General features: G+C 39.4%; 1 protein-coding gene across 2 annotated transcripts in view; it reads left to right on the top strand.

The window, feature by feature from the left end:
* The window catches only part of iqgap2 (IQ motif containing GTPase activating protein 2), a 349,836-nt gene that overhangs the window by 195,467 nt on the left and 127,232 nt on the right, over nt 1-27,137 (top strand). For both annotated transcript variants that reach the window (XM_072547695.1, XM_072547705.1), the window contains 11 exons: nt 109-176; nt 337-450; nt 816-994; nt 2,225-2,312; nt 5,787-5,950; nt 6,491-6,578; nt 7,634-7,797; nt 10,727-10,887; nt 20,959-21,083; nt 23,750-23,913; nt 26,143-26,233. In XM_072547695.1, coding sequence (XP_072403796.1) covers nt 109-176; nt 337-450; nt 816-994; nt 2,225-2,312; nt 5,787-5,950; nt 6,491-6,578; nt 7,634-7,797; nt 10,727-10,887; nt 20,959-21,083; nt 23,750-23,913; nt 26,143-26,233 — 1,406 coding nt within the window. The remainder of the gene's footprint in view (nt 1-108; nt 177-336; nt 451-815; nt 995-2,224; nt 2,313-5,786; nt 5,951-6,490; nt 6,579-7,633; nt 7,798-10,726; nt 10,888-20,958; nt 21,084-23,749; nt 23,914-26,142; nt 26,234-27,137) is intronic.

Here is a 27,137-nt window from a genome sequence, read left to right as displayed (position 1 = left end):
CACAGGCATCATTTTCTTTCCTCCAATCCAAGTGTGAAAATGAGGATGACCATGGAAGTATTATTTGTACACACAAAACATCCTTTTATATGTTTAATTTCATTGCAGTTTATACCTGTTCAAACTTGGGATAGCCCCTCAAATCCAAGACCTGCTGGGGAAGGTGGATTTTACTGGTAGGTGTGTTATTTGCCTTTGTATTTTTTGAAAGAGTTGTCTGAAAAAGATGCCAATTAGGGAGACTTCTTTTATGATCATGTTTTAAATTCTGTCTGCAGAGTTTTTTTTTAGATTTAAGGATTTATCAAATGCATAACATTACCTTTTCTCTGACAGAGGAGGAAATAAGTAATATGCGTAAGGAACTGGAGAAGTATGGAATTCAAATGCCAGCATTCAGTAAAATTGGTGGAATTCTGGCAAACGAACTTTCAGTTGACGAAGCTGCTTGTACGTATGCGTAATAAATGTCAAACTTTACATGGGGGGAGGGATTGTCCTTGGCTCTGGGAAAACTAAGTGTACCTTGGGTGCTTCTTTCTTCAATGGAAAATAAGTTTAATAAAATAGCCAAATAATATTTGGATCTGAAAATTCACTTTATTTAAACAGATTTCTGTTCATTGTAAGTATTTATACATGATCTTTAATAGCCTTCTCTTTTTCTTAAAATGCTTAATTCTGCATGCTCATTTTGTTTGGAAGTATATCAATTCTAATGCTTAATTCTGCATGCTCATTTTGTTTGGAAGTATATCAATTCCACATTATCACTTTTTATGGTTAATTTAGTTTTTTCTTATATCCTTATCCAGTACATGCTGCAGTAATTGCAATCAATGAAGCAATATCTCGAGGGAATTCTGAGGAGACCATAAAGGCTTTAATGAATCCAAATGCAGTTTTGACTAATATAGAAAACAGTTTGGCTCAGGATTACCAAAACAAATTGTCTCAGGCCAAACAAACAAAGCAAGAGAGTGCCCAGAGCAAGGTAGGATATCCTGTTCGCTGATTCTGCATGCATAAAACTAAGAATCTCAAATTATGCAAGTCAGCAATCAATAATAATTGTAATCAGCTTTCCACTGTGTGTTTATTCTGGTTTTGTTGCTGAACTTCATATAGGTTTTAAAGTTCTTCTGCCTTCTGATAATATATGCAGTAACCAGAATTCACTTTACATTTAATAAAAAAAAGAGTTGACACAGTTAGTGAATTTTAGTGTGCTGTGTTTTAGATTGCTGGGTGCGACCTGTTACATTTCCTATGAAGAATTGGATTGAAATGAGGTTTGTTTGCACCAACAGAAAGCAGCACAACAGAAATTTCAATAAAGGAAAGATCATTTTGTCCTTCATGCCTAGATTGGTAGATTTTAGACAACCTGCCTGCTTTTCTGACATATTGTTTTTCCCCTCCAGAAGCACATATTAGAACTGGCTGTCTTGTCATTGTAGTGAATCTTAAGTGAAAGGGGCAATATGTGCCACTCAACTTCATTAAGATAGGTTCCTTACAAAAAAAAAGGCAGTCACCATGGGGGTTTTAGTAAGTTACTTGTCCAGATAGCACTATAAAGAATTCGGGAGCAAGCTACTTTAAATGTTAAATAGTATGGTGCTCTCAACAATGAGCCAAGAGAAAACGGAAGCAGAATACGGTGGGCTGTAAATTCTTTACACCCTGTACTTGCTTCTTTGTAATATTTTCTGAGAGTTCCACAGTCAAGTGCTGCATCATTTTGACTCCTCTTAAAACAACTTCTGGGAAAACTCCAAAAGCTTGGAACAAATTGAGGATTCCAACCTAAGACCACAGTTGGAGCCTGGCAGTTTGATCTAAGGAGGATATTAAAATACTTGAATGATTTTTAGGTTAATGAATTATTGTCCTTTCCAGACTGAAGTTTTAGAGTAAAGGAACCTAGGAGATACATTCACTGAATTACATTATCTAGACATGGTGTTATGCAGCACGAAAACAAACCCTTCAGTCTGACTCCATCGTGAACTTGTTCAGGAGATTTTGTAGATAATTCAAAGTTTGGGGGTAACTGCTGAAATCAGCATGTTAGGTATGCAAATTAGTTATAAAAAAGTAGTATTTCTGAAAATGACTTGAGAACTGATTTGCTTTGGATGAATCCCTGCTGCCCCCACTATTTTTGCCATGATATTTGATTAAAAATTGCTATGTATGTCTATCTTATCCTGGTTTCTAGAGCGATTCTATTAAAGCAGAAGAGCGAGATATGTATGAGGAACTTCTGACACGTATGGAGATTCAAGACACTGTTGATCAGGTCAATGGTGAGTTGGTTATTTTCCCTGCTCTTGTGTACCTGAATATATACATGTACAGTGATTTTTTTTTTGTCTGTTCTGCAACACTCTCCTCCTGTTTGTAATCATGCAGAGATGCTAGATACATGGTTCTGCTATAACCTGACAATCGCATTCCTCTTCAACCCTGCAATGTAGAAAGCCATGCTGTACAAGATCATTATACTTGTTCAATAGAAAGTTCACATTATCCAAACAGCGCCCACAATTCTTCAATCACGTTATAGTCCATTTGTGTTAACTAACAGCGCATTACACCAGAACGACCCATAAGTATATCAGGAAAAATATGTTACAGGATTAAGCTGATAGAGGTGTAAGAACAAGAGGATGCTAGAGTGGAATTGAACAACAGCTGTACTGAATGAATGGCTTGTTTGTGTGCTATGCATTTTATATAACACTATGCAATCCATACAGTGTTGGAAATGATGTTGTTTTTTGTTAAACTGGTTGTTCCTTTCATGAGGAATGGGTATCATTTGCAAGGCCAGCATTTTCTGGCTATTCCTAATCCCCTTTGTGAAAATAGAGGTGAGTCAGCTTCCTGAACCACTGCAGTCTATCTGGCAGCTTTACTGAAGCCAGCTGGAACAATTCGGGGAGATTAGGAGTCAACAGCATTGCTGTTGGACTGAGGTGCAAGTTGGCTAGACCAAGTTAGGAAGCCAGATTTCCTTCTCTAAGGCCATTTTGTGAACACGGAGTTTTACAATAATTGATGGAAATTCCTTGCTCACCAATACTGAGACTGAATATTATTTCTAGATGAATGAATGAATTTAATGTAGTAACTGACTGCATTTGACCCATCTCCCAGCACATTAGCCAGAGCCACGAGATGACTAGTCCACCATCGCTCTTTGTATGCAATTTAAGATATTGTTGCTTTAGGGGGTGGCTCGGTGGCTAGCACTGCTGCCTCACAGCGCCAGAGACCCGGGTTCAATTCCCACCTCAGGTGACTGACTGTCAGTCTGTGTGGAGTTTGCATATTCTCCCTGTGTCTGTGTGGGTTTCCTCTGGGTGCTCCGGTTTCCTCCCACAGTCCAAAGATGTGCGGGTCAGGTGAATTGGCCGTGCTAAATTGCCCATAGTGTTAGGTGCGTTAGTCGGAGGGAAATGGTTCTGGGTGGGTTACTCTTCGGAGGGTCGGTGTGGACTGGTTGTGCCGACGGGCCTGTTTCCACACTGTAGGTAATCTAATCTAAACAAGAACCTTATTGAAGGGTGGTGGGCCTAGTGTATAAATCAATCTTCAGCTTTACTCCAGCAAGTAACATTTTTTGGTAGCGATATTTCACAATGGAAGTCCCTCATTAAACAAATTTATAACATTGTCATAAATAATTTTGTGTTGTTTTACATCATCAGAGTTACATACAGTTGCTGTTGCAATTGAAAATTATACTTGACAAATTTGTTGGAGATATTTGAACATGTTGTTAACAGAAGGAGATAAAAGAGAAATTTTAAGAAAGGTTTTGAAGCTGCTTAGAATGATTAAAACACAGGATAGGAGATAATGTACTGGCATAGATGAATGATTGACTAACAGAAAACCACATAGGAATAAATGGGTTATTCTTGCTTTGACAAGATGTGACTAGTGAGGTAACACGAAGGTCAGTGCTCAAGTCCCAGTTGTTCACAATACATATCAATGATTTGGAGGTGGGCACCAAATATAATCATTCCAAATTTGCAGATAATACAAAAATAAGTCTGTTGCAAGGGAGATGTAAAGTAGCTTCGATAAGAATAGGACCATCTTATTAAATGGACAAGAAAATGGCAGATGGAATATATCGGTGGAAAAATGAGAGGTTATGCAACAGGTGTACGGCGAATTTCTCAAATGGAAAGTGGTTGAAAAATGTAGGTGTGTTGGAATTTGTTTAGACTGCTCCTGGAATACTGTGAACCATTTTGATCTCCTTATCTCAGGAAACATATTATTGCCATTAAGGAAGTACAACAAAGGCTAAGCAGGCTTTCTCCTGCAATGGTGTGATTGTTCTATGAAGAGAGATTGGGCAAACTGTTTTCCCTAGAGTTTCAAAGAATAAGGGTGATCTTATTGATACTTTAAAAAAAAAACTACTCCAAGATGTACAGTGACTATGTGTACGTGATGATTTCCTTGTTTGGGAAGTTTAGAACAAGAGGGCACCTCTTAAAAATAGAGGTTGCGACTTGGGTCCAAAATCAGGAGAAATAATTTTACTCCAAGGATTGCGAACCTTTGGAATTCCCTACTTCAGAGAGCTGTGAAGGCCTCCATTTTTTAGTATGTTTAAGGTGGATATTGGTAACCAGTGACATAGAGAGTTATGAGGATGGGGTGAGTAGAAGGCATTGAGTTATTCTATCAGCCATGATCATAATGGATGATTTGATGGGTTGAATGGCCTTGTCCTGTTCCTATGTTTCAGTGTTCCTATTCCCTTGTTAGGGAAGGTGGCGGCATAATGGTAATGTTACTGGATTAGTAAGCCAGAAGCACATGCTAATGCTGTGGGGATATGAGCTTGAATCACACCGTGACTGGTAATGAAATTCAAAATCAATTAAAAATCTGAAATAAATACCTCTATAACCACTGCTGATTGTTGTTTTTAAAAATAATCTGGTTCATTGATGGCCTTTAAAGAAGGAAGTCTGCCACCTTATCTGATTGACTCTTAACTGCCCTCTGGGTTGGTCACTAGATGTTGGCCTAGCAGTGTCCCATGAGTTAACATTCAAAAAGTGATAAATGTAAGCCACTAATTAACTCACAATGTACTACTTTTAAAACTTATGGAATTTGCAATACTTTGTGGTTTAGAATTGCTAAACTTTTTCCCCGGGTACAACAGAGTGTTACAAGGGGACATAAATTTAAGGTGAAGGGTGGAAGGTATAGGGGAGATGTCAGGGGTGGGTTCTTTACCCAGAGAGTGGTGGGGGCATGGAATGCGCTGCCCGTGGGAGTGGTAGAGTCAGATTCATTGGCGACCTTTAAGCGGCATTTGGATAGGTACATGGATGGGTGCTTAATCTAGGATAGAAGTTCGGCACAACATCGTGGGCCGAAGGGCCTGTTCTGTGCTGTATTGTTCTATGTTCTATGTTCTCAGTGCTACACAATATCAAAAATAAACATAGAGTGCAGTAAGCAAATGAATCTTTCATGAGCCTCACTTCCTGCAATTGGCATCTTCACTATGTTAACAACAAATTGACCTGGAATTAATTGTCCAAACACTTTTTTTATTTTTTGCAGACTATATGTAATTACTTCTGATCATCAGAGCTTCGTATTTCCTCACTTTAACAGTTTGGTTAGTTTATATTCAAGTTGACCCTTCCTTTCCGAGTAACTTAGGTAAATTAAGTATAACTGTAAGATTCTTCTAGTTCCTATTTGCCAATTGTTTTAAATTCCTTATTCCCTAGTGAATAAAGGTCTACAACAAGTGAATGAAGCCCTAGAGAAACATGATCAGGATAATTTACTGGCTGGTCTGCAATTCCCTCCTCTAATGCTTGTCGGAGTGAAGCAGGAGAATTCGCCATGGTATCTGGAGCATTTGTATGCTCACAGAGAACAGAAACTACAGGTAGGGAGGGTGAAGAAATTGAATTTTTCAGCTAAAAGAATTATAATTCGTTTGCCAGTGATTTGCATTAGTTTGCTGTTTTATTTTCAGTGTCGAAGAATTTCTCGATACATTCATTCTATTTTGACAAATTAGCCAATGCTCATCAAGGACCTGGATTTTTAACAATTGTTAAAAATGCTGATGGGTTTTGTTTTTATTTTTTCATGGGGGCTGGGACCTCACTGGGACCTCATTTATTGCCCACTGCCAACTGGCCTTGAGGAGATGGTGGTGAATCACCTTCTTGAAGGACTGCAGTCTACTTGGTGTAGGATAACCCACAGCCCTGTTAGAGAGGGAATTCCAGGATTTGGACCCAGTGACAGTGAAAAAATGACAATACAATTTCACGTCAGAAACCTGTGTGACCTGAAGGGAAGCTTGCTGGTGGTGGTGTTCCCATGTATCTGCTGCGCTGTCCTTCTAGATGAGAAAGTTCAAGTGTTTGGGAAGTTATATTGTAGGAATTTTACTGAAGCATAAACATTTGTTTTGCAGCAAGAGAATTTTTTAGGTATGCTTACCAAGGATGACCTTCAAACAGGAGTTAACCTTTCCAATGACCAGGCTGAAGCCCATAAACTTAGTAAGTTTTGTTTTTGTTTTTGACCTGTGGTGAACCACAATTTTCTTTTATCAATGTATTGGCCAGTCAAAAGTCATGGAGTCATACAGCACGAAACAGACCCTTTGTTCCAACCCATCCGCATTGATCAGAGATCTTAAACTGACCTAATCCCATTTGTCAGGATTTGGCCCATTTCCCTCGAAACCCATCCAACTGCTTTTTAAATGTTGTAATTATACCAGCCTCCACCACTTCCTCTAACAGCTCATTCCATACAGGCACTTCCTCTGAAAAAGTTATCCCTCCATTCCTTTTTAAATCCTCCCCCTCTCACCTTAAAACTAGGCCCTGTGGTTTCGGACTCCTCCACTCTTGGAACAGACCTTGGCTATTAAACCTCTATATAAACCTCTACGTCACCCTTCAGTCTCTGACATTCCAGGGGAAAAAAGCCTCGATTTATTCAACCTTTCCTTATAACTCAAATCCTCCAGTCCCAGGAAAGTACTTGTAAATTTTTTCTGCACCTTATCAACTTTAACAACATTCTTCCTATAAAAGGGCGACCAGAATTGTATGCATTATTCTAAAAGTGACCTCACAAAGTCCTAAACTCCTATACTCAGTGCACTGACCAATGAAGTCAAGTATTGGAGTCAAATGCCTCCTTCACTGCCCTATCTATCTGCAATTCCACTTTCAAGGAACTATCTACCTGCACCCCTAGGTCTCTTCATTTGGCAGCATTCCCCTGAGCCCTACATTAACTGTATAAGTCTTGGCCTGGTTTCCCTTACCAAAATGCAACACCTCGCATTTATCGAGAAAAACCTCTGTCTGTCACTCCTCAGTTCATTTGCTCCTCCGATGCAGATCCTGCTGTACTCTGAGAGAACCTCCTTCGCTGTCCACTACAACATCCATTTTAAATGTGTTCCGTGACTCTTCCCAAGAGTTTCCTTTGCCACTGGGTGGGTGTATAATCTTAACGTATAATCTTAACCCCCCCACCTGACAGATTAAATACAGATGTACATGATCTGATTATATACTTTTGTTTTATATTTATGTAGAGCTTGAAGCTGTTGAAAAGATAAATGCTGCTATCCGCGATGGTGATGCAGCCCAAACTGTGAAAGCATTAATGGTGCCACAGGCTCAGTTGCCTACAATATACTCTCATATGGCTGACTTGTACCAGGTAGAGCTGTCAAACCTGCAGCAACAGAATCCTGAGGTAAATGTTTACACTGTTTACTTTTTAAGAAAAGTCACATGAAAAATATGATTAATACCTTTGTTCAAGTATATCTGTCTCGTCACTGTAAATGCCTCATGGTTAATGTGAATGTTACACTGTCACTTTGCAAGCTTTGCTTTTTGCACACAATATAGAAACTCGTGATTTTTGTCAATAATTTCAACTCTGTACAGGAAACAGCTTAAAAAGAAGCAAAACCATTAAAGTAACTTGGTTATGCTGGTGCCATTCATCTTGTATTAACGTGTAATGGCTTACTTTAAAGGTTAGTAAATATCACTGGGGACAAAAATCCCTTGAAGACTAGTCTAGGTTGAACTCCATAATCTTATGCCAGGATGAATTTTAGTCTCTTTTTAATTTTTTTCATCTTCAGTTGTTTTTGAATTTTAGGCTGTCCCTCTTGTTCGCTTTTAATTGGCATAGTGTCTCCCTTCTGTATTGCAACATACAAAACATCAGTACCCAAATAGGAAACAGCATTCGCATCCTTTTAATTGATGGAACTGAATCATCATCATCTAGTTGTATTAAATTTAAATTTCATACCGAGAAATTAGCATTACTTCACTAATTGTAAAGTTCATGTAGGTCTAATAACACCAGAATCCATTATTGGGTTGTTTGTTCTGGAGAACAGAAATTAACTGTTGTGACTTACTAACCATTAGATACTTACAGGATTGACCTTCAGTTATCCATGCTGGCTCAAATGCTGCAACAAGAATAAACTATTCCAGACATTCTCTATTTACTTAGATATTCCCTTTCTATTTTTCCACTGGAATGACGTCAGTTGTTGTTTCAGATCACAAAATACAAATGCCACAGCTTTTTGCCAAAATAGTACTGCATTAGGAGAAAGTGAGGACTGTAGATGCTGGAGACCAGAGTCGAAAAGTGTGGTGCTGGAAAAACTCAGGCCAGGCAGCATTCGAGGAGCAGGAGAATCGACGTTTCGGGCATAAGCCCTTCTTCAGGAATGAGGCTGGTGTGCCAAGCGGGCTGAGATAAAGGGGGGGGGGGGGGGTTGGGGGAAGGGGTGCTGGAAATACGAGAGGTAGAAGGAGGTGAGGGTGATAAGCCGGAGAGGGGGTGGGGGCGGAGAGTTCGGGAAGAAGATTGCAGGTCAAGAGGGCAGTGCTGAATCCGGGGGTTGGGACTGAGATAAGGTGGGGGGGGAGGGGAAATGAGGAAGCTGGAGAAATCTACATTCTGAATATAGATTTCTCCAGCTTCCTCATTTCCCATTCCCCACCTATCTTAGTCCTAACCCCCGGATTCAGCACTGCCCTCTTGACCTGCAATTTTCTTCCTGACCTCTCCACCCCCACCCCTCTCCGGCCTATCACCCTCACCCTCACCTCCTTCCACCTATCGTATTCCCAGCGCCCCTCACCCCTACCTTTTGTCTCAGCCCGCTTGGCACACCAGCCTCATTCCTGAAGAAGGGCTTATGCCCGAAACGTCGATTCTCCTGCTCCTCAGATGCTGCCTGGCCTGCTGTGTTTTTCCAGCACCACACTTTTCAACTCTAGTACTGCATTAGTCATGACTGCATAGCGACAGGAGTAGGCCCTTCAGCCCCTCCAGCTTGTTCTGCCATTTATCGAACCTGGGTTGTTCTGTGGCCTAATTTCACATACCTGATTTTGCCTCCTATTCTTCATACCTTTACTTAACCAAAAAAAATTATCTGTCTCAGATCCGTTGTTAATTTAAAATCTAACATCAACTGTTAAAAATCACAACACCAAGTTATAGTCCAACAGGCTGATTTGGGAGCACTAGCTTTTAGGGTGCTACTTCTTTGCCACGTGAGTGGCTTCCAAATAAACCTGTTGGACTATAACCTGGTGTTGTGTGATTTTTAATTTTGTCCACCCCAGTCCAACACCAGCACCTCCACATCATAACATCAACTGCTCTAAATCGGAGAGTTCCAAATACCCGATGTGGAAGTGCTTCCTAACCTCTCTCCGAATAGTCTGGCCCTGGTTTTAGATTATGTCCCCTAGTTCCAGAATCTCCAACCAGTGTAAATCTTTTTCTACCCTGTCTTTTCCTGTTAATATCTTTGATTAGATCATCCTAAACCTTCCAGATTCTGGCTAAAGCAAGCCTAAATGGTATAATCTCTCCCCATTGCCCATGAAATTCAGGTAATATTTCTTATAAAACTATGTTGCATGCACCTTGAATGGTCTTTAGCTTAGAATGGCATAAAATCAGAATATAAATATTCTGAAAAGAGGGATGCAATTGCCCATGAGTTGATAAATTTGGAAAAGCTTCACCTTTAAATTCTGGTAGGTTATGGGTAATGTGCCTTGATTTTATTTCAGTCAATCATCAGTATTACAGTCTACCTCTGTTCAGGTTCTGTAGCAAAGATATGCATATGGTCTTTTTTTCAGGTTTAATTTGTATATGAGGACTCCAAGGAAGGATATTCCATGAAGGCATTTCTCTTAAATGTTCATTTTAGCTTGGTTTCATTGTTGTTCCTTATTTCTATTCCTAATATTTCAAAGTGATCGAAGATTAACATGGCAAGAGTATGGTAGCAATTACACAAGTGATTTCATTTGCTCCTTGAGTATTTTGCATGCCAGTATACTCATCAAAGCCCAGATTTCCCTCCCTTCACTCTAGTGACATTTCAACAACTTGCTTTTGTACGTTTACAAGATCAGTGATTCTAACACCTGTAGGATTAACTTGAATCAATATCTGATGCAGTACTGGCCAAACAGTGTAGATTTATAGTGGTAAATTGCTAAGTCAGGATAAGCTTTTGGAAGTAACAGACCAAACAGTTCAGTTGCAAAGAAAATAGCAAAAACTTAAAATCTTATAGAAACTCACCACCTAAGAAAATGTCTTTCTACTTCCTGAATTGCAGGGGAAGCTGACTCATGAAGAGCTTGCTATTGCAGTGGAGATGTTGTCAGCAGTGGCTGCACTGAATGAAGCGTTGGTCATGAATGATGTTCAGGCTGTGGTACAGCACCTCACCAGCTCTTCCATTGGAGTGAGCAACCTGCATGATGCAAACACACAACGGTATGTTACACTGAGTGCTAATTCTCTTACTGCAACTTCCAAACCTAGAGTATGTATCCACAACTCCACCTTCAATAAAAAGTTATTCTGTCAGAAAATGAATAGCATGTATGGTAATAAGTGGTATTGAATAAAATATGGATTTATCAGTCAAGACTTTTGAAATAAATATCCAAGTGTGAAGTAAGGGATAATCTGCTGGAAGGGGAGGTGATGGCTTAATGGTACTATCACAAGATGATTAATTGGGGATCCAGGTTCAAATCCTTCCATGGTGGAATTTTAAATATAAAAATATCTGGAGTTAGCAATCTAGATATGATAAAGTTGATTTCCAAAAAAATCCATTTGGTTCACTAATGTCATTGTGAAGGAAACTGCTGTCCTTCTCTGGTCTAGCCTCCATGTGACTCCAAACCTACAGCAACATGATTGACTCTTAACTGCACCCTGAGCAATTGAGGATAGCTAACAATGCTGGCCTAGTATGACCCCCTCATCCCATGAACTAATGTTATTAAAATATGGAAATCTCATGGAATTGCTAGCATCTTTCTCAATGGTGTATATATTGCTGTATATTTCCATGATGGACAAAATCTGATCCAGTTCAGTATCTTCTCTGCTGACTAACTGAACCATTACCTGATACTGGAACTGGCATTTGAATGTCAGCGTACCTAGATTGTGATTTTGGAAGGCTAGGTGAGAGTATAGATAAGCAATAAAAAATTTACCAAAGAACAAATCACTGCTGCACAAGAGACAAGTTGGATCCTGAGTGCATTTCAATTCTGAAGCATTGTTTTAGAAGTACCTCTTAACAAAGGTGTTCTTTTAATGGAGAATAAAAAGTTTTAGAACGTTGAGGTCATTTCAACTTGTGCTGCTGCTTTGCCAGAGCAGTCCAGAGCCACATTGTTGCTGCTTGACATCTAATATTGGCTAGAAACATGGACAATTCTGGAGAAACTCAGCAGGTCTGGCCACATATACAGAGAGAAAATAGACATTTTGAGTCTGATATGAATCTTCAGAGGAAGGTGAGGTTTCTCTCTTTGTACCTGCTGCCAGACCTGCTGAGATTCTCAAGCACTTTGTTTTATTTCAGATTTCCATCATCTGAAGTATTTTGCTTTTATCTAATATTAACAACCTTAAACAAAGAAATGGTCTTTGTCTTAGTTCCTGCATTTTATAAAGTGATTTGTGCTCTTTGTGTAAAGCAATTCCCCCAAAGCCCTTTCCTCATTTTCTGGCAATTTTTGATAGATTGCAGACACAAACCTGCCTGGGATAATAGTATTTCCATGATATGTTGAGTGAAGCCCTTCACAATTTAAAACCAGGATTGATAGAGGTTATTGTAATATTCACTATTCCAGTCCAGGAGATAGTCAGTCAGTAACTCAAATTACTCCTCGTAGCTATGGTTGTTCTTTATGATGAGATTGTCCTGATGACTTCAGTTGCATTTCTAAAATAAAAATCTCTTAACTGCATTTTATAATTGATAAATACCTCTTCCCTTTTATTTGTAAAGTCCAAAATGTTTTTCTGATGTTATCCAATACTACTTGCACTTAAAAAAAAGTTGTCATTTATCTGTTTCTTACCTGTTCATATTTGCACTGATTGTATGTTCTCATTCAATGATTTTCTTTTCAAAATATAATATCTCATGTATTTATGTTAAAGTACACTTGGTGATTTTAACCATCAACTTCCTTACATTCTTAGCCAGTTATAGCTGTGATAATTGTGCTTTCTGCTTTGTCCATTTGAATGTAGTGAGGCTATATTCCACTTTGTGTGTGATCGGAGGCAAAATACACAAATATCTGAATATGCCATCTGATAAAAAGAAAGATTGTCACTTGTGTAAATTTCAACGTGTCTTCTAACAGATTAAAAGTTTCAGACAGTTATAAAGTAGGTTCTGTGCACTGAAGTAAGTTATTTATCTTGACAGTATTTGCAAAGGGACAGTCTTATTATCTGGTGTGACTAATAGATTATCCAGTCATTTTGTCTGTGACACAATTATACACCTTTCCTACTGCAATGAATTTAGTATGATATGTTTATGAATTCATTAACAACTGGCTTGGTGCAACTAGCTTTCAGTTGGTCTGCATTGTTGTAGGTTTATTAGTTTATTCCTGTATTTAGCATTATTTATCGTATTATTTTCCTGTGATTTCTGTGTACTCCAGATGGTTTAGTTTCCTTTGGTTAAATACTGACTGTAACCAGTTTTAGTACTTGAATTGCTATTATCTAAGGTGAGTAGCCTGTTTATATGTAACCAATTTATCTCTCCATTTATGCTTTATGATCTTAGCTCTTGATCTTTTGGACTCCAAATACCAGTTAGATAAGTTTTGTAAAGTACCATTGTGTGTTTGGCTATTATATGTTCCATCTTAAAGTCCAAGTATGGTGTTATCTGAAATTTCTCAACAAAACTTTTCAACGAAATCTGACCAATTTTCTCTTGAATTTTTCAACACCAGCTGCTTCCACTGTATGTCAGTCTGGAGGTTTGTCACCCGATGAGCAATGATCCGGTCACCTACCTTCTTTTACGCTTAGTTTTGTGCACCCAGAACAATAACTGGAGTAAAAAAAGCTAATGATGATAATAAATTCTTTCACCTAGAGTAATGTCTTTATCATCAAATTTTCCAATGTACTGTATTGGGTGCCATGCTAGATTCTGTAGTAGATATTGGGGGATTGTGCTGGAGTAGTTCTGACAGCATGAATACAGTGGAGAAGAAAGCAGAAATGATGAAAGATGCAGTAGACGAATCATGGAGGGAGAGATTCAATTTAAAGATGCAAATAGAAGTGGAGTGTTTGGGATTTTTATAACTGCAACAATACCAATGTTAAAGGGCAACTAGGACCCCCCCAACCCCCCCAAACACCAGAATATGAAACTGTAGTGTACTGATAATGTGATTGGAGCAGTATTCCAAAGACCTACAGTAACACGAGTTCAAATCCCACAGCATCTGCTGGAAATTTCGGTTCAATTAATAAAATAAAGAAACTGCAGTTTAAAAAGTAGTCCCAGCAATGGTGACCATGAAACCATTGTTTATAATTGTATGAACTCATCTGGACCACTCATTTCTTTCCATGAAGGAGATCTCTCGCCTTGACCTGGTCTGGCATATTTGTGACTCTAGACCCAGAGAAACGTGGTTGACTCTTAACTGTCCTCTGAAACGGTTTAGCAAGCCACTCAGTTGTATTAACCATTACAGCCTCTTCAAGGAATGAAACTGGCTGGCAGTGTTGGTCTGCCCACACCTCATGAACTGCAGTGGTTCAAGAAGTTGGCTCACCATTCCCTTCCCATTGCCAATGCCGGATGAACAATAAATGTTGGCCAAGTCATCGATGTCCACTTTCTGAGACTGAATATGTAAAACAAATTAAAAATTGGGGGGGTGGGATGAGGGTCACTGATAAGGCTTGGAAAAATTGCAGCCATTAAGTATTGAAGCCTTGTCTTTATGCAAGGATACTAAACTGTAGTACTATGAGGAGGAGTGTGTCATTGGAGGTCAGAGTGGAGTGGAAGCTCACAGTTGGTTTTTGGGCCAGTTGTTCTTTGTGAAGAATGATGGTGGGAGGTTCATAAGGACAACATTTGCAAAATTAAGTCCACTGGTGGATAAAGGATGGGCAGAGTGCCTGCGGCAGAACGTATGACGAATGATCTTGTTTTACGCAGTCTGGCTCACTCCGAGGGAGTAGCTGAGGAGAATGATGGAGTCTGGTGGAGGCTGAAAATGATGCCTGTGTTCCTCTGATTAAATAATAGGAAGGTATTTGTGGATGTCTTGATTTGGACAGATATTCTGACTCTGGGCCCATCTCTGTTCTGTCGAGAGAGGTTAGAGATGAGTGAGTCTGGATATCAGCATACACGTGGTCTCTAGGTGATGTGACTGAAGGACGGGACGTGGGATAAGAAAGAGGGGGGCTGTGGATGGTGCTGGAGACATGCTCAGTTTATACCGATAGGTAAGAATGGACCCAATGGGGAGGCGATCATGGAAGAATGTCGTGCTACACTGATTTGATTTATTGTCATCAGTTATACCAAGTTACAGTGAGAGATGTTGCTTTCCATATCTTACAGGGAGCAGAACAGGATTGAGAATAATGTTACAGCTACAGAGAAGGCACAGAGAAAGAGATTGGAATTAACACTTGAAAGGTCAAAGGTCTGATAGCAGCAAGGAAGAAGCTGTTCTTGAATCTATTCACACATATATTCAAACTTAGATCTTCTGCCTGAAGGAAGAAGGTTGAAGAGTGTATAATCAGGGTGGGAGGAGTCTTTGATTACATTGGCTGCTTTTGCAAGACAGTGGGAAGTATAAATGAAATCAATGAATGGGTTTGCATAATGGACTGGGTTGTGTTTCTGTCCTTTCTTTGGTCTTGAGGAGCAGCCACCAAACCACGCTGTGATGCATCCAGATATGCTATTTCTGGTGCATCAATGCAAATTGGTAAGAGTCCTTGTGGACATATCCTTAGCCTCCTGAGGGCATTGTTCTGCTTTCTTGACCCATTCATGTGGACGAGGACAGACTGTTGGTGACCATCACTCTCAGAAATTTGACACTGTCGGCCATCTCCACCTCAGCAATATTGATGCAGACAGGGGTGTGCCCTCCAGTCCACTTCCTGAAGTCAATGACCAGCTCCTTCATTGTGCTAATGTTGTCTTTACACCATGCTGCTAAGCATTCAATCTCTTTCCTGTACTCTGTCTCATTGCTGTTTGAGATCTGACCTACAACTGTCATCAGTAAACTTATAAATGAAGTTCGCCACCAGTTGAGAGGGTATAAGGAATAGAACTGACTACACAGCCTTGCAGGGCACTGATGTTGAGGGTTATGATGGGGGAGGTTTTAGATTAGATAAGATTACTTTTTTTTAGATTACTTAGTGTGGAAACAGGCCCTTCGGCCCAACAAGTCCACACCGACCCGCCGAAGCGCAACCCACCCAGACCCATTCCCCTACGTTTACCCCTTCACTTAACACTACGGGCAATTTAGCATGGCCAATTCACCTAACCTGCACATTTTTGGACTGTGGGAGGAAACCCACACAGACATGGGGAGAATGTGCAAAGTCCACAGTCAGTCGCCTGAGGTGGGAATTGAACCCGGGTCTCTGGTGCTGTGAGGCAGCAGTGCTAACCACTGTGCTGCCCACTGAACCCGGGTCTCTGGCACTGTGAGGTAGCAGTGCTAACCACTGTACCGCCCACTGAACTCTGGTCTCTGGTGCTGTGAGGCAGCAGTGCTAACCACTGTGCCACCTTGCTCCCCACAAGGTGTTGTTGCCTGTTACTGATTTGGGTCAAGAAATCGAGGATCCTGTTTCAGATTGGAGAGCCAAGTCCTAGATCCCAGAGTTCAGAGATGAGTTTGTTTCGAATTTATGGTGTTGAAGGTGGAACTGTAGTCAAGATAAGTAGGAACCTGACACACCGATATCCTTGTTATCCAGATTTTCCAGGGATAAGTATAGGGCCAGGGAAAACCACCATGTATTTCAGAGATGGTAAGGATGACAAGATGGAATTGTAGCTGTTGTGTTGGGAAAGATATGTAAAACCATTCAGCAATGCATCAGATTACCCTGTTGCAGCAAGTAATTTTTGAAAAAATTCATATTGAATACTCCAGCTAAAACAGTAAAATGTAAATTAGAGGAAGTGATAGTTACATTATAAATAATCCACAGTTCATTTTTATCCAGTTCTGGTCATGGTTAAGAAAGCATTCCTGCTTTTGAGACTATATAGAAGGACAGGCCACAATAGTCATCCAAGTATCGGAGACTCCGTTATGATGTTTTGCATTAATAGATTTTTGGCTGGTTCGTTTTCTTTGATTCCATGATGCTGACCACTTCATAAACCAGCCAATGTTTTCTATAAGCCTGAATGCATATTTGCTTTTTTAATATCAGTGTAAAAGAAAAAAAACCGCAGAGGTCAATTAGTGAAACCCTGTCAGTACAATCTGGCTTTTTGGATATATCATACGCCTTTGCATGTTTTTCTTGAATTTACTAAATGGAAGAATAAAACTAATCAGACTACACCTTGGGTTAGAAATTATTTGTTCAATTTAATGAACATTATGAAATGCAAGTATTAATTTTGTTGTGGTTCTGTTGGCCGAGCTGGGAATTTATGTTGCAGACATTTCGTCCCCTGTCTAGGTGACATCCTCAGTGCTTGGGAGCCTCCTGTGAAGCGCTTCTGTGATGTTTCCTCCAGCATTTATAGTGATTTGTCTCTGCCGCTTCCGGTTGTCAGTTCCAGCTGTCCATTGCAGTGGCCGGTATATTGGGTCCAGGTCGATGTGCTTATTGATTGAATCTGTGGATGAGTGCCATGCCTCTAGGAATTCCCTGGCTGTTCTCTGTTTGGCTTGTCCTATAATAGTAGTGTTGTCCCAGTCGAATTCATGTTGCTTGTCATCTGCGTGTGTGGCTACTAAGGGTAGCTGGTCGTCTGGTTTCGTGGCTAGTTGGTGTTCATGGATGCGGATCGTTAGCTGTCTTCCTGTTTGTCCTATGTAGTGTTTTGTGCAGTCCTTGCATGGGATTTTGTACACTACATTGGTTTTGCTCATGCTGGGTATCGGGTCCTTCGTTCTGGTGAGTTATTGTCTGAGAGTGGCTGTTGGTTTGTGTGCTGTTATGAGTCCTAGTGGTTGCAGTAGTCAGGCTGTCAGTTCGGAAATGCTCTTGATGTATGGTAGTGTGGCTAGTCCTTTGGGTTGCGGCATGTCCTCATTCCGTTGTCTTTCCCTTAGGCATCTGTTGATGAAATTGCGGGGGTATCTGTTTTTGGTGAATATATTGTATAGGTATTCTTCTTCCTCTTTTTGCAGTTCTGGTGTACTACAGTGTGTTGTAGCCCTTTTGAACAGTGTCTTGATGCACCTTCTTTTGTGTGTGTTGGGGTGGTTGCTTTCGTAGTTCAGGACTTGGTCTGTGTGTGTGGCTTTCCTGTATACCTTTGTGCTGAATTCTCTGTTCGGTGTTCTCTGTACCATCACGTCGAGGAATGGGAGTTGGTTGTCCTTTTCTTCCTCTCTAGTGAATCTGATTCCTGAGAGTGTGGCGTTGATGATCTGGTGTGTGTTCTCTATTTCTGTGTTTTTAATGATTACAAAGGTGTCATCCACATATCTGACCCAGAGTTTGGGTTGAATTTGCGGTAAGACTGTTTGTTCTAATCTTTGCATTACCGCTTCTGCTCTGAGTCCAAAACCAATGTAGTGTACAAAATCCCATGCAAGGACTGCACAAAACACTACATAGGACAAACAGGAAGACAGCTAACGATCCGCATCCATGAACACAAACTAGCCACGAAACGACATGACCAGCTATCCTTAGTAGCTACACACGCAGATGACAAGCAACATGAGTTCGACTGGGACAACACTACTGTTAGAGAACAAGCCAAACAGAGAACAGCCAGGGAATTCCTAGAGGCATGGCACTCATCCACAGATCCAATCAATAAGCACATCAACCTGGACCCAATATACCGGCCACTGTAGCGGACAGCTGGAACTGACAACCGGAAGCAGCAGAGACAAACCACTACAAATGCCGGAGGAAACATCACAGAAGCGCTTCACAGGAGACTCCCGAGCACTGAGGATGTCACCTAGACAGGGGACGAAACGTCTGCAACACAAATTCCCAGCTCAGCGAACAGAACCACAACAACGAGCACCCGAGCTACAAATCTTCTCACAGACTTTGAAGTATAAATTTTAACTGGTTTTAAACTTGTGCTATCTTTCCACGGTGGAATATTGAAAGTGATTGTAATCTCTTCATGCAAAGCTTTTCTTGCATATTTTCTGATCTCTGTACAGCTGCATAATATTGTGAATGTACAATTCTTCCAGTTCCTTATTTTTCGTTTTTCTTGTGGTTATTGAGGGAGAGCTATTTAAAACTATGAGCTAATAAATGACTGATTTCATGTGCAGAGCAGTACATGCTGCTAGTTCCTGAAATATTCACCCTAACAAGCTATTTATGTACTATAGGTACCTTGTTTCTGACCTTAGAATATGCCTCACTACCAGTTAACACAAGATCAACTCAAAGCGCTCAAATTTCAACTCCAGCTTTTTCCCTATTACATATTACTATTTTCTCTGACTTTACCTATTGTTATAATGATACAAAATCAACCTTTAAGATTTCATTCAAAAAAATTCAGTCTTCCATATTTGAACATTGTGTGAACATTGAAAGGACTGGACACTGCAGCTTGCTAGGCACACTCCATGTCTGTGTACTCCTGCCTGAAATGTCAAATATCCAAATTAGCTCAAATGAACATGGATGTAACTCTAAATGAAAACCGAAAGAACTGCAGATGCTGTAAATCAGAAACAAAAACAGAAGCTGCTGAAAAAACTCAGGTCTGACAGCATCTGTGAAGAGAAATCAGAGTTAATTTCTCAGGTCTGGTGACCCCACCTCAACACAAAGCTCTGCTATCATCGTCTTCAGCCAATCACAGCCTGCCTCCACCTGTCTCCTGCCTATTTACTGGTGCAAAATTAAAATTGCCCCATACTCATTCTTAATTTCTAACACTTTTATTAGGTAAACTCTGAAAACTAAATGCAGACTATTACTTCAAATCTATCCATGATAACAAAACAGGATACAGAAGTTCAGTCGGTGAAAAGCAAATTTAATAATGGTGTGAGAAGCTTCTTTAGTGGGCCCTAGGTAAATGGACTTTGTGACAGGAGGACTTCCAGAGGCAAAAAGATTTGCACTCGGTTTATGGCTGTGATGAGAACTGAAGGCTGTTTCTGGCTGAGTGGACAGTTTGACTTTTTTAATCTGTATGGAATTATGTTTGTAAATTTGTTTTGTATTAAAAGTAAGGCAGATAAATTGTTTTTGCTCCAGCTAGAATCTAGAAAAATTCTAAAATGAGCTACATGATTTATCTCTTTCCTGCGTTGTAAAGGGTATATTTTCTTGGACTTTGGCCATTGCATGGGTATTTCTGTATCCTCCCTTAAAAACCTGTGTGCAATTTTTCACATATAGTAGTTTGTTTTGGCTTATAGTCATAGAGATGTACAGCATGGAAACAGACCCTTCGGTCTAACTCGTCCATGCCGACCAACCCACTCTAATCCCACCCGCCAGCACCTGGCCCATATCCCTCCAAATCCTTCTTATTCATATACCCATCCAGAAGCCTTTTAAATGTTGCAATTGTACCAGCCTCCACCACTTCCTCTGGCAGCTCATTTCGTACACATACCACCCTCTGAGTGGAAAAAGTTGCCCGTTAGGTCTCTTTTATATCATTCCTCTCTCACCCTAAACCTATGCCCTCTAGTTCTGGACTCCCCCACCCCAGGGAAAAACTTTGCCTATTTATCCTATTCATGCCCCTCATAATTTTATAAACCTCGATAAGGTCACCCCTCAGCCTCCCTTCAAAGAAAACACACCAGCCTGTTCAGCCTCTCCCAATAGCTCAAATCCTTTAATCCTGGCATCATCTTTGTAAATCTTTTCTGAACCCTTTTCAAGTTTCACACCATCTTTCCGATAGGAAGGAGACCAGAATTGCCGCAATATTCCAACAGTGGCCTAACCAATGTCCTGTACAGCCGCAACATATCCTCCCAACTCCTGTACTCTGTGCTTTGACCAATAAAGGAAAGCATACCAAATGCCACCTTGACTATCCTATCTACCTGCGACTCCACTTTCAAGGAACTATGAACCTGCACTCCAAGGTCTTTTTGTTCAGCAGCGTTCCCTAGGACCTTACCATTAAGTGTATAAGTCTTGCTAAGATTTGCTTTCACAAAATGCAGCATCTCATATTTATCTAAATTAAACTTGGGCCTTCAGACTTAGACTTAAATATGTGACAGTGGATATATGAAAATAAGTTCCCGAGTGGTCTTGCTCTTGAACTGTTCAGATTCCAAGTTCTTTTTCTCTCAGGTATGCGGATAAGCTGGTACAAATGAAGAGGCAAGCTGCAGACGAAGGGCAGCAGTATTTAAGCTGGAATGACATTCAAAGCTGTATTGAAGAAATCAATTTGCAAGTCCAGGAAGAAAATGAAAGTGAGTTTACCTTCCAAAGCTGGGATTACCTTTTGCTGATGTGTTGAATTGGATCAATCTATTTTACCTTTTTAAAGTGTCTCCATTATGCAGTGGAACTGATATCATGGACTGACTCTAAGTTACTGTTGGTCTCCTGTCCAGAAGATGACAGGAAAAGCAGACCGAGCTGTAACTAAGTTATTCACGTGCTGCATGCATTGTAGTTTAAACTAAAGGAGCCCACGTGACACAGAATCGCACCAAAGTAAATTGTGATATAAAGTGTTTTTTTATTATACTGAAAAATGTCACATTCTATTTAATCTTTTTCTAGAGGGAAAGGGATGAATTTGAAATCTGAGTTTAACTTTGAATACTAATTCACCACGGGATCCTAAAATGTTTTGTTAGCATTAAGTAAAATTAATATTATTTCCTTTATCAGAAACTGGATTGTTGTAGAAAAATCTGTTGTTTTGTACTTCAACTTTCATTAAAAAGTAATGGATGTCGAAAGTCATTATTGAAGAATTCCTTAATAGCATAAGCCTAAAGTGCAAAGCTTTTAGCTTGATCCCAATTCCACAGATGAATTAGTTACTAATTCTTAAAATTTCATTTGACATCTTAGGGAAGGTAAGCACTAATGTTAAAATGGCTTATATAATGGAAAGAAAAGGCTTGTAACATACTGTAGATCTTTGAACATTCAAAAGAGAACATGCAGTTTAACTTTTCCAGCCATCATCCGTGTACTGGATTTTTACTTTCCATGAAGTAACATGTAATGAAATCTTCACTAAAGGATTAGTTGTTACATTCTCATTGCAAGGTTATCTAGTCTGAATTTGTACATTGACCAGGTGAAAAGGCGTGGACCTGCTAATACCTGCTAAATCTCCTTGGTTGGCTACAACAAATGTTTATGAAATTTTTTGAACAAGGTTGCGTCCCTCTCTGATTATAATATGTCATAAAGGAGCCAAAGTTTCTTTAAGTTAAAGAAAATAGCAAATTTATTACCTGTTAAACCAGGCAATATACTAAAAATGTGACATTGAGCATAAGGCCTTTGCATTTCTGTGTGGGAGCACATATGCAATGCACTAACTTCAAGGTGAATACCGTCCAGTGCAAAGGAAGATAAAACATTGTGTGGTTTAGAGCCCTCTGGTTGTCTTTGAGGTGCAAGGATTTTTTTTTAAGCTGAGACCGATATTTATCTGATTTCTTGGATGCAGTCAGAGCAAATGTTGCAGTTATTGAAAAGATCTAGGTCAGCAGCTGATTTATTCTCGGGGCTGATAACCCTCTGCCAAACTGGACACCATTTCAAAAGAGTGAGCAAGTCCTTATTCCATAGTGTGTTGTGATTTCCAGGACTCATGTAACAAAAATCACTGGTTTATAATCATGGCATTATGCAGGAGGTCGTTTTAGTCATTGGCCCTCAATGCGAGCAATACATGGTTACAAGTTCCAATAGTCCGAGCCCCCCATGAACCTTTGATCGGTAGGGAGTTTTTAAAAAAAATCTTCCTCTTTAAATTAAGTTTTAGAATTAAGTCTTTGTTCTGGCAATACCGATAGTCAAGCAGTTTCACTACCAGAACCATTTGGAGAAATAAACTATGCATTCCAAATGGTGATTGTTAATGCCCAGGTAATGACCACTTGGCTATTTTTATTCAGGATGTACTCTCAGCCATGTTATTTAGAAATCCCTCTGCAGATTCCTCTGGGCTTGGCTACTTGCACATCTCAGGACTTTGATCATCTTAATCTGTCCCAGTTTATTTTCAACTGCACTTCAATCAAATCAAAATCTAAAGGCTTCAAGTTAATTTGTTGAAATTTCAGAGCTTGATGATCCATTTTTATGTCAAGATAATATATGCCAGCCTGAATACATTTGTTAATGATTGGCATCAGCATATATTCTCTTGATTCTAAATAATTTGAGTCAAAACCTATATTGGAAGGGGGCTTACAAATTTTATGTTTATATTTTTCATTGTACCCTTTAAATCCATTATTCTCGGTATGATGTGTAATTTTTCCACCTTATTGTCAGTGTGCTTTTGAGGATTATTATCTTCAAAAGTTACAAATTTTCTCTCCTCTTTCAACTTTGGAGACTTTGACTTTTAGCACCATTGTTCCACGGCTGTTGCTGCTGTGCACATTCCCCCTCGCTTGGTCCTTTAAACCTGCATAAGGTTTTTGGTGATCCAGTTGAACAGAAGGTGGGGAGTCACTGCTAAGTACTCACCCTTGTTTGTGCAATCTGTGCCCATTTTTTAGTACATGTGGTTAGGAAGAGGAATACTTAGCTCCTTATTTCTATGTCTTAGGACTTCAAGATTATATTACAATGCTGTTTTACCACACTGGTTGAAATTGGCTAACTGGGAAGTAAATCTTTCGAGCTTCTAGCTCTGTGGTTTAGCATACTAACTTCATTAACTGTTATATTTATAGTTTTACATTTTTGTTGTAAATTGAGGTTAGATTTATTCCAAAGACCCAGAAATACCATAATTTACAATAGATAATTTAGTGTTCAGTAGAATTAATGGTGGTTGAACTTTTCAGTATTGAAACACATCACAATATAATTTAGCAATTTATTACCATTACTTAGTTGTTGTAAGACTGTATTTCTCTTGGTTTTACTACTACAGAGATCATTGCAGCTGGCCTTATCAATGAGATAGTAGATAAAGAAGATCCTAATAAAACACTGGAAGCATTACTGATGCCAACTGCTAAATTACAGGGCGTGAAGTCCTCAATAGCATCCCATTATCAAGATGTTCTATGGCACACTAAGCAACAGAAGTGCAAGGTGAGCCTTTATAAAATGGCTGCTTATTTCGTTCATGTTTACTTGTCTATAAAATCTTTCTACTGTAAATTCAATAAATGGAATAGAAAAAATACTTTGGAGGTCAGTGCAGTCATCTTTAGTCCTAAACTTTACATGGAAAAAATGCTGATTGTGTTTTAAGACCATAGAAAATGCCTTGTTTGGTGGTAGGAATTTTCCAATGCTTCCAAGCATTCATTTTTTCAACTCTTTTATTCTGTCTTATGCTATCACAACAGAGGGAGTCGGTTAGTTCAGTTAGTTGGTTTGCGATGCAGAGTGATGCCAACAGAGTGGGTTCAATTCCCAGGCCAGCTGAGATTACCATAAAGCATTCTCCTTCTCAGTCTCTCCCCTTGTCATAGGTGTGGTGGCCCTCCGGTTAAACAACCGCTGTAATGAGAGAACAGCCCTATAGTCTGAGACATGGGCCAAGTGCAGGCAGCTGGGACGGCTTTAGTTAAGACTTATGATCGGCATGGACTGGTTGGACCAAAGGGTCTGTTTCTGCACTGTATCACTCCGTGACTTTAATTAGAATTCTACCAAGGGGAAAAACTTCAGTTACATGGACAGACTGAAGGAACTGGGAATATTTTCAATAGATCAGAGAAGGTAAAAGGTATTGATTGAGTGAAAAAGAATAAGCTGCTTCCATGAGCAGAATGATCAGTAGCAAGAAAACACAGCCTTAATCTGATTGACAAAAGAATGGCAAATAACATGGAGCAGCACTCTGAAAGTTTGATTTCAAATAAACCTGTTGGACGATAACCTGATGTCATGTGATTTCTGACTGGGAATGGGTAGGGGAGTGAGACTGATTAAGTAGCTCTTTGATAGAGTCATCACAGACATAGACCAAATGACAGCTTTCTATTCTATAACCTTTCTATAGTTTCTTTTTATTAATATTTCACTATTTGTGAAAACAACCAGATTATCTTTTTGTGTAGACAATAAATAATATCAGCACTAATGACTTGGATCTTGAACCTAGACCTGGGGTAGACTAAATGGGCGGAATAGTTGCCAAGTATAGTGAACAAATGATTCTGCAAATAAAGATGATGTTTCCTTTAGGATTCAAACCCATCTTCCATATATAAAAACATACTGACCCAGAAATTGCTGCATTAAGGATGGCAAAGCTGGGGAGCTCTGCTTGCCATTTTTACTAAGACACCCACAACTCTCCTCCCTCATTAAACCTGTAAATCAGAATGTGTTGTCCGAGATATCCTGCTCCTCCAGAATTTGTGCTGCTGCCTTCAGAGATGAAATTGTCATAGAAATCATTGTTAAAGTGCATACTTAAAGAAAATATCCACTATTATCAGGGTCAAGACCAATGGAAAATTACTCCTCCTTTTTACTTCTCTGGCCTGATAAAATCATTTTAAAACTGTGGAGGCGTCATTTCTTAACACTGAATTTTTGTTGGGCTTTGCACAGTCATTAAGTAGTGTTATTTATTTAAATACCAGCAGAGGTCATAATACAACCAGTAGAACTCTCCCGTGTGCTTTGTAATCTCATTATATAAGAGTGAGCTCTCTCATTGCCATCACTGTTTCCCTGTTTTCATTTCATGAATTGCACTTTTCACTGCTTTAAGTCTGAAGAAGTTTGGCAAGATGTGACAGCTTGATGGAGTTGATGGCACTGTTGCCTTTGAGCCAGATGCTATGTGCACCAAGATATGCTGTGTCATTTCTCTGACTCCCACCTGAAAACTACTCGCCTATGTTTTCATATGTACTTTGGGTTGATGCAGTGGTACTGCTTGCAGTGGATGATCTGTATCACTGTATTAATCAGTGAAAATCCTGAGTTGCAGACCGTTTATAATTTAGACTTATAGAGCTTCCATATGGCATTTCCACACAGAAATATAGAATTTTACAGTACAGAAGGAGGTGATTCAACCCATCATATCTGTACTGGCTCCTGAAAGAGCTACCCAGCTAGTCATAATCTCCAGCCCTATCTCTATCGCTATCTAAATTCAAGTTTTGAAGTCTCTGATTGAATCGCCTCCACCATTGTCATTGTTTCATTTTCCCACTTAATTATTCATAAAATCTCTGCAGGTTGAGATGACCTTTTTTTTTACTGTGAATTTTGTTCATTTTTCTAGTTTAATGTGTTGATTTGGTTATATTTGAAGGTAAAATTCTGATCTTTATCTGCATATTTAAATTAAAGGTGACTCAGGATGATTCAGCTGTGTTGTGGTTGGATGAGATACAGGAAGCAATCATTTCTGCAAATAAGAATACTGATGATGCTCATTGCTGTAAGTAAAAGATAATGGTGCATTTAAATTAAGCATAATCTAATTTTTCTTTAAAAATCATTTATAACTTACAGCAACAATAAACTGGTCTGACAAGGTAACTGCAGTTTTTGATCTGTAGCCAGAAGACTGATGTCCATATTAAATCTTTATGTATTTTGTAAGGTGTCTTTTTTTAGTAGGAGTTTGTTCAATTCCTGGGAAGTAGAGCAAAGAACTTATCTATAGAAAATATAAATAAACTAGAATTAGTTCCTTTTTCACACAAGAAAGTGGCATCTTTGACAGAGCATTGCACAAGTAGAACATTGTCATGTTGTTAAGGTATAATTAATTATACATAATTATAGTTAATGGAAAATCTGGTTAAAGTTGCAAAATCAGATATTAAGCTGGCATTGCATGATTTCTTTCATGTACCGATGTACTGACCTAACCAGGAGGGGAAATTCCAAAGAAGACACTGGAATGTGCCACTTACTTATTTTGGACATAAGGACTTCAAGCATTTGATTTCATAGCATGCTTTGGCAGCATGTTGATGAGCTGCTGTGCACTTTTCTACTTAATGTAATTTATGGGTTGTGTGTATTTACATAGCTTACTTAACAATATTCTTGACTCCAGTAGACTCTCTAGGCAGCCAATCCCACTAATGCAGCCAACAAGAACTGAAATACACCTGTGTACTCCAAACCACCTGATGAAGGAGCAGCGCTCCGAAAGCTAGTGCTTCCAATTAAACCTATTGGGCTATAATCTGGTGTTGTGTGATTTTTAACTTTGAAATACACCTGAGTGACCCAAAAGATTGGGACATGGAGTTATGGTAAAAGCCAAATTATTAACGGCTTATCTTAATATTGCATTGAAGAAGTTTGACATTCCACAAACATAGTTTTCC

Source organism: Chiloscyllium punctatum, chromosome 2, assembly GCF_047496795.1.
Source record: "Chiloscyllium punctatum isolate Juve2018m chromosome 2, sChiPun1.3, whole genome shotgun sequence".
Taxonomy (NCBI): domain Eukaryota; kingdom Metazoa; phylum Chordata; class Chondrichthyes; order Orectolobiformes; family Hemiscylliidae; genus Chiloscyllium; species Chiloscyllium punctatum.
This window is presented reverse-complemented; position numbering and strand designations above follow the sequence as displayed.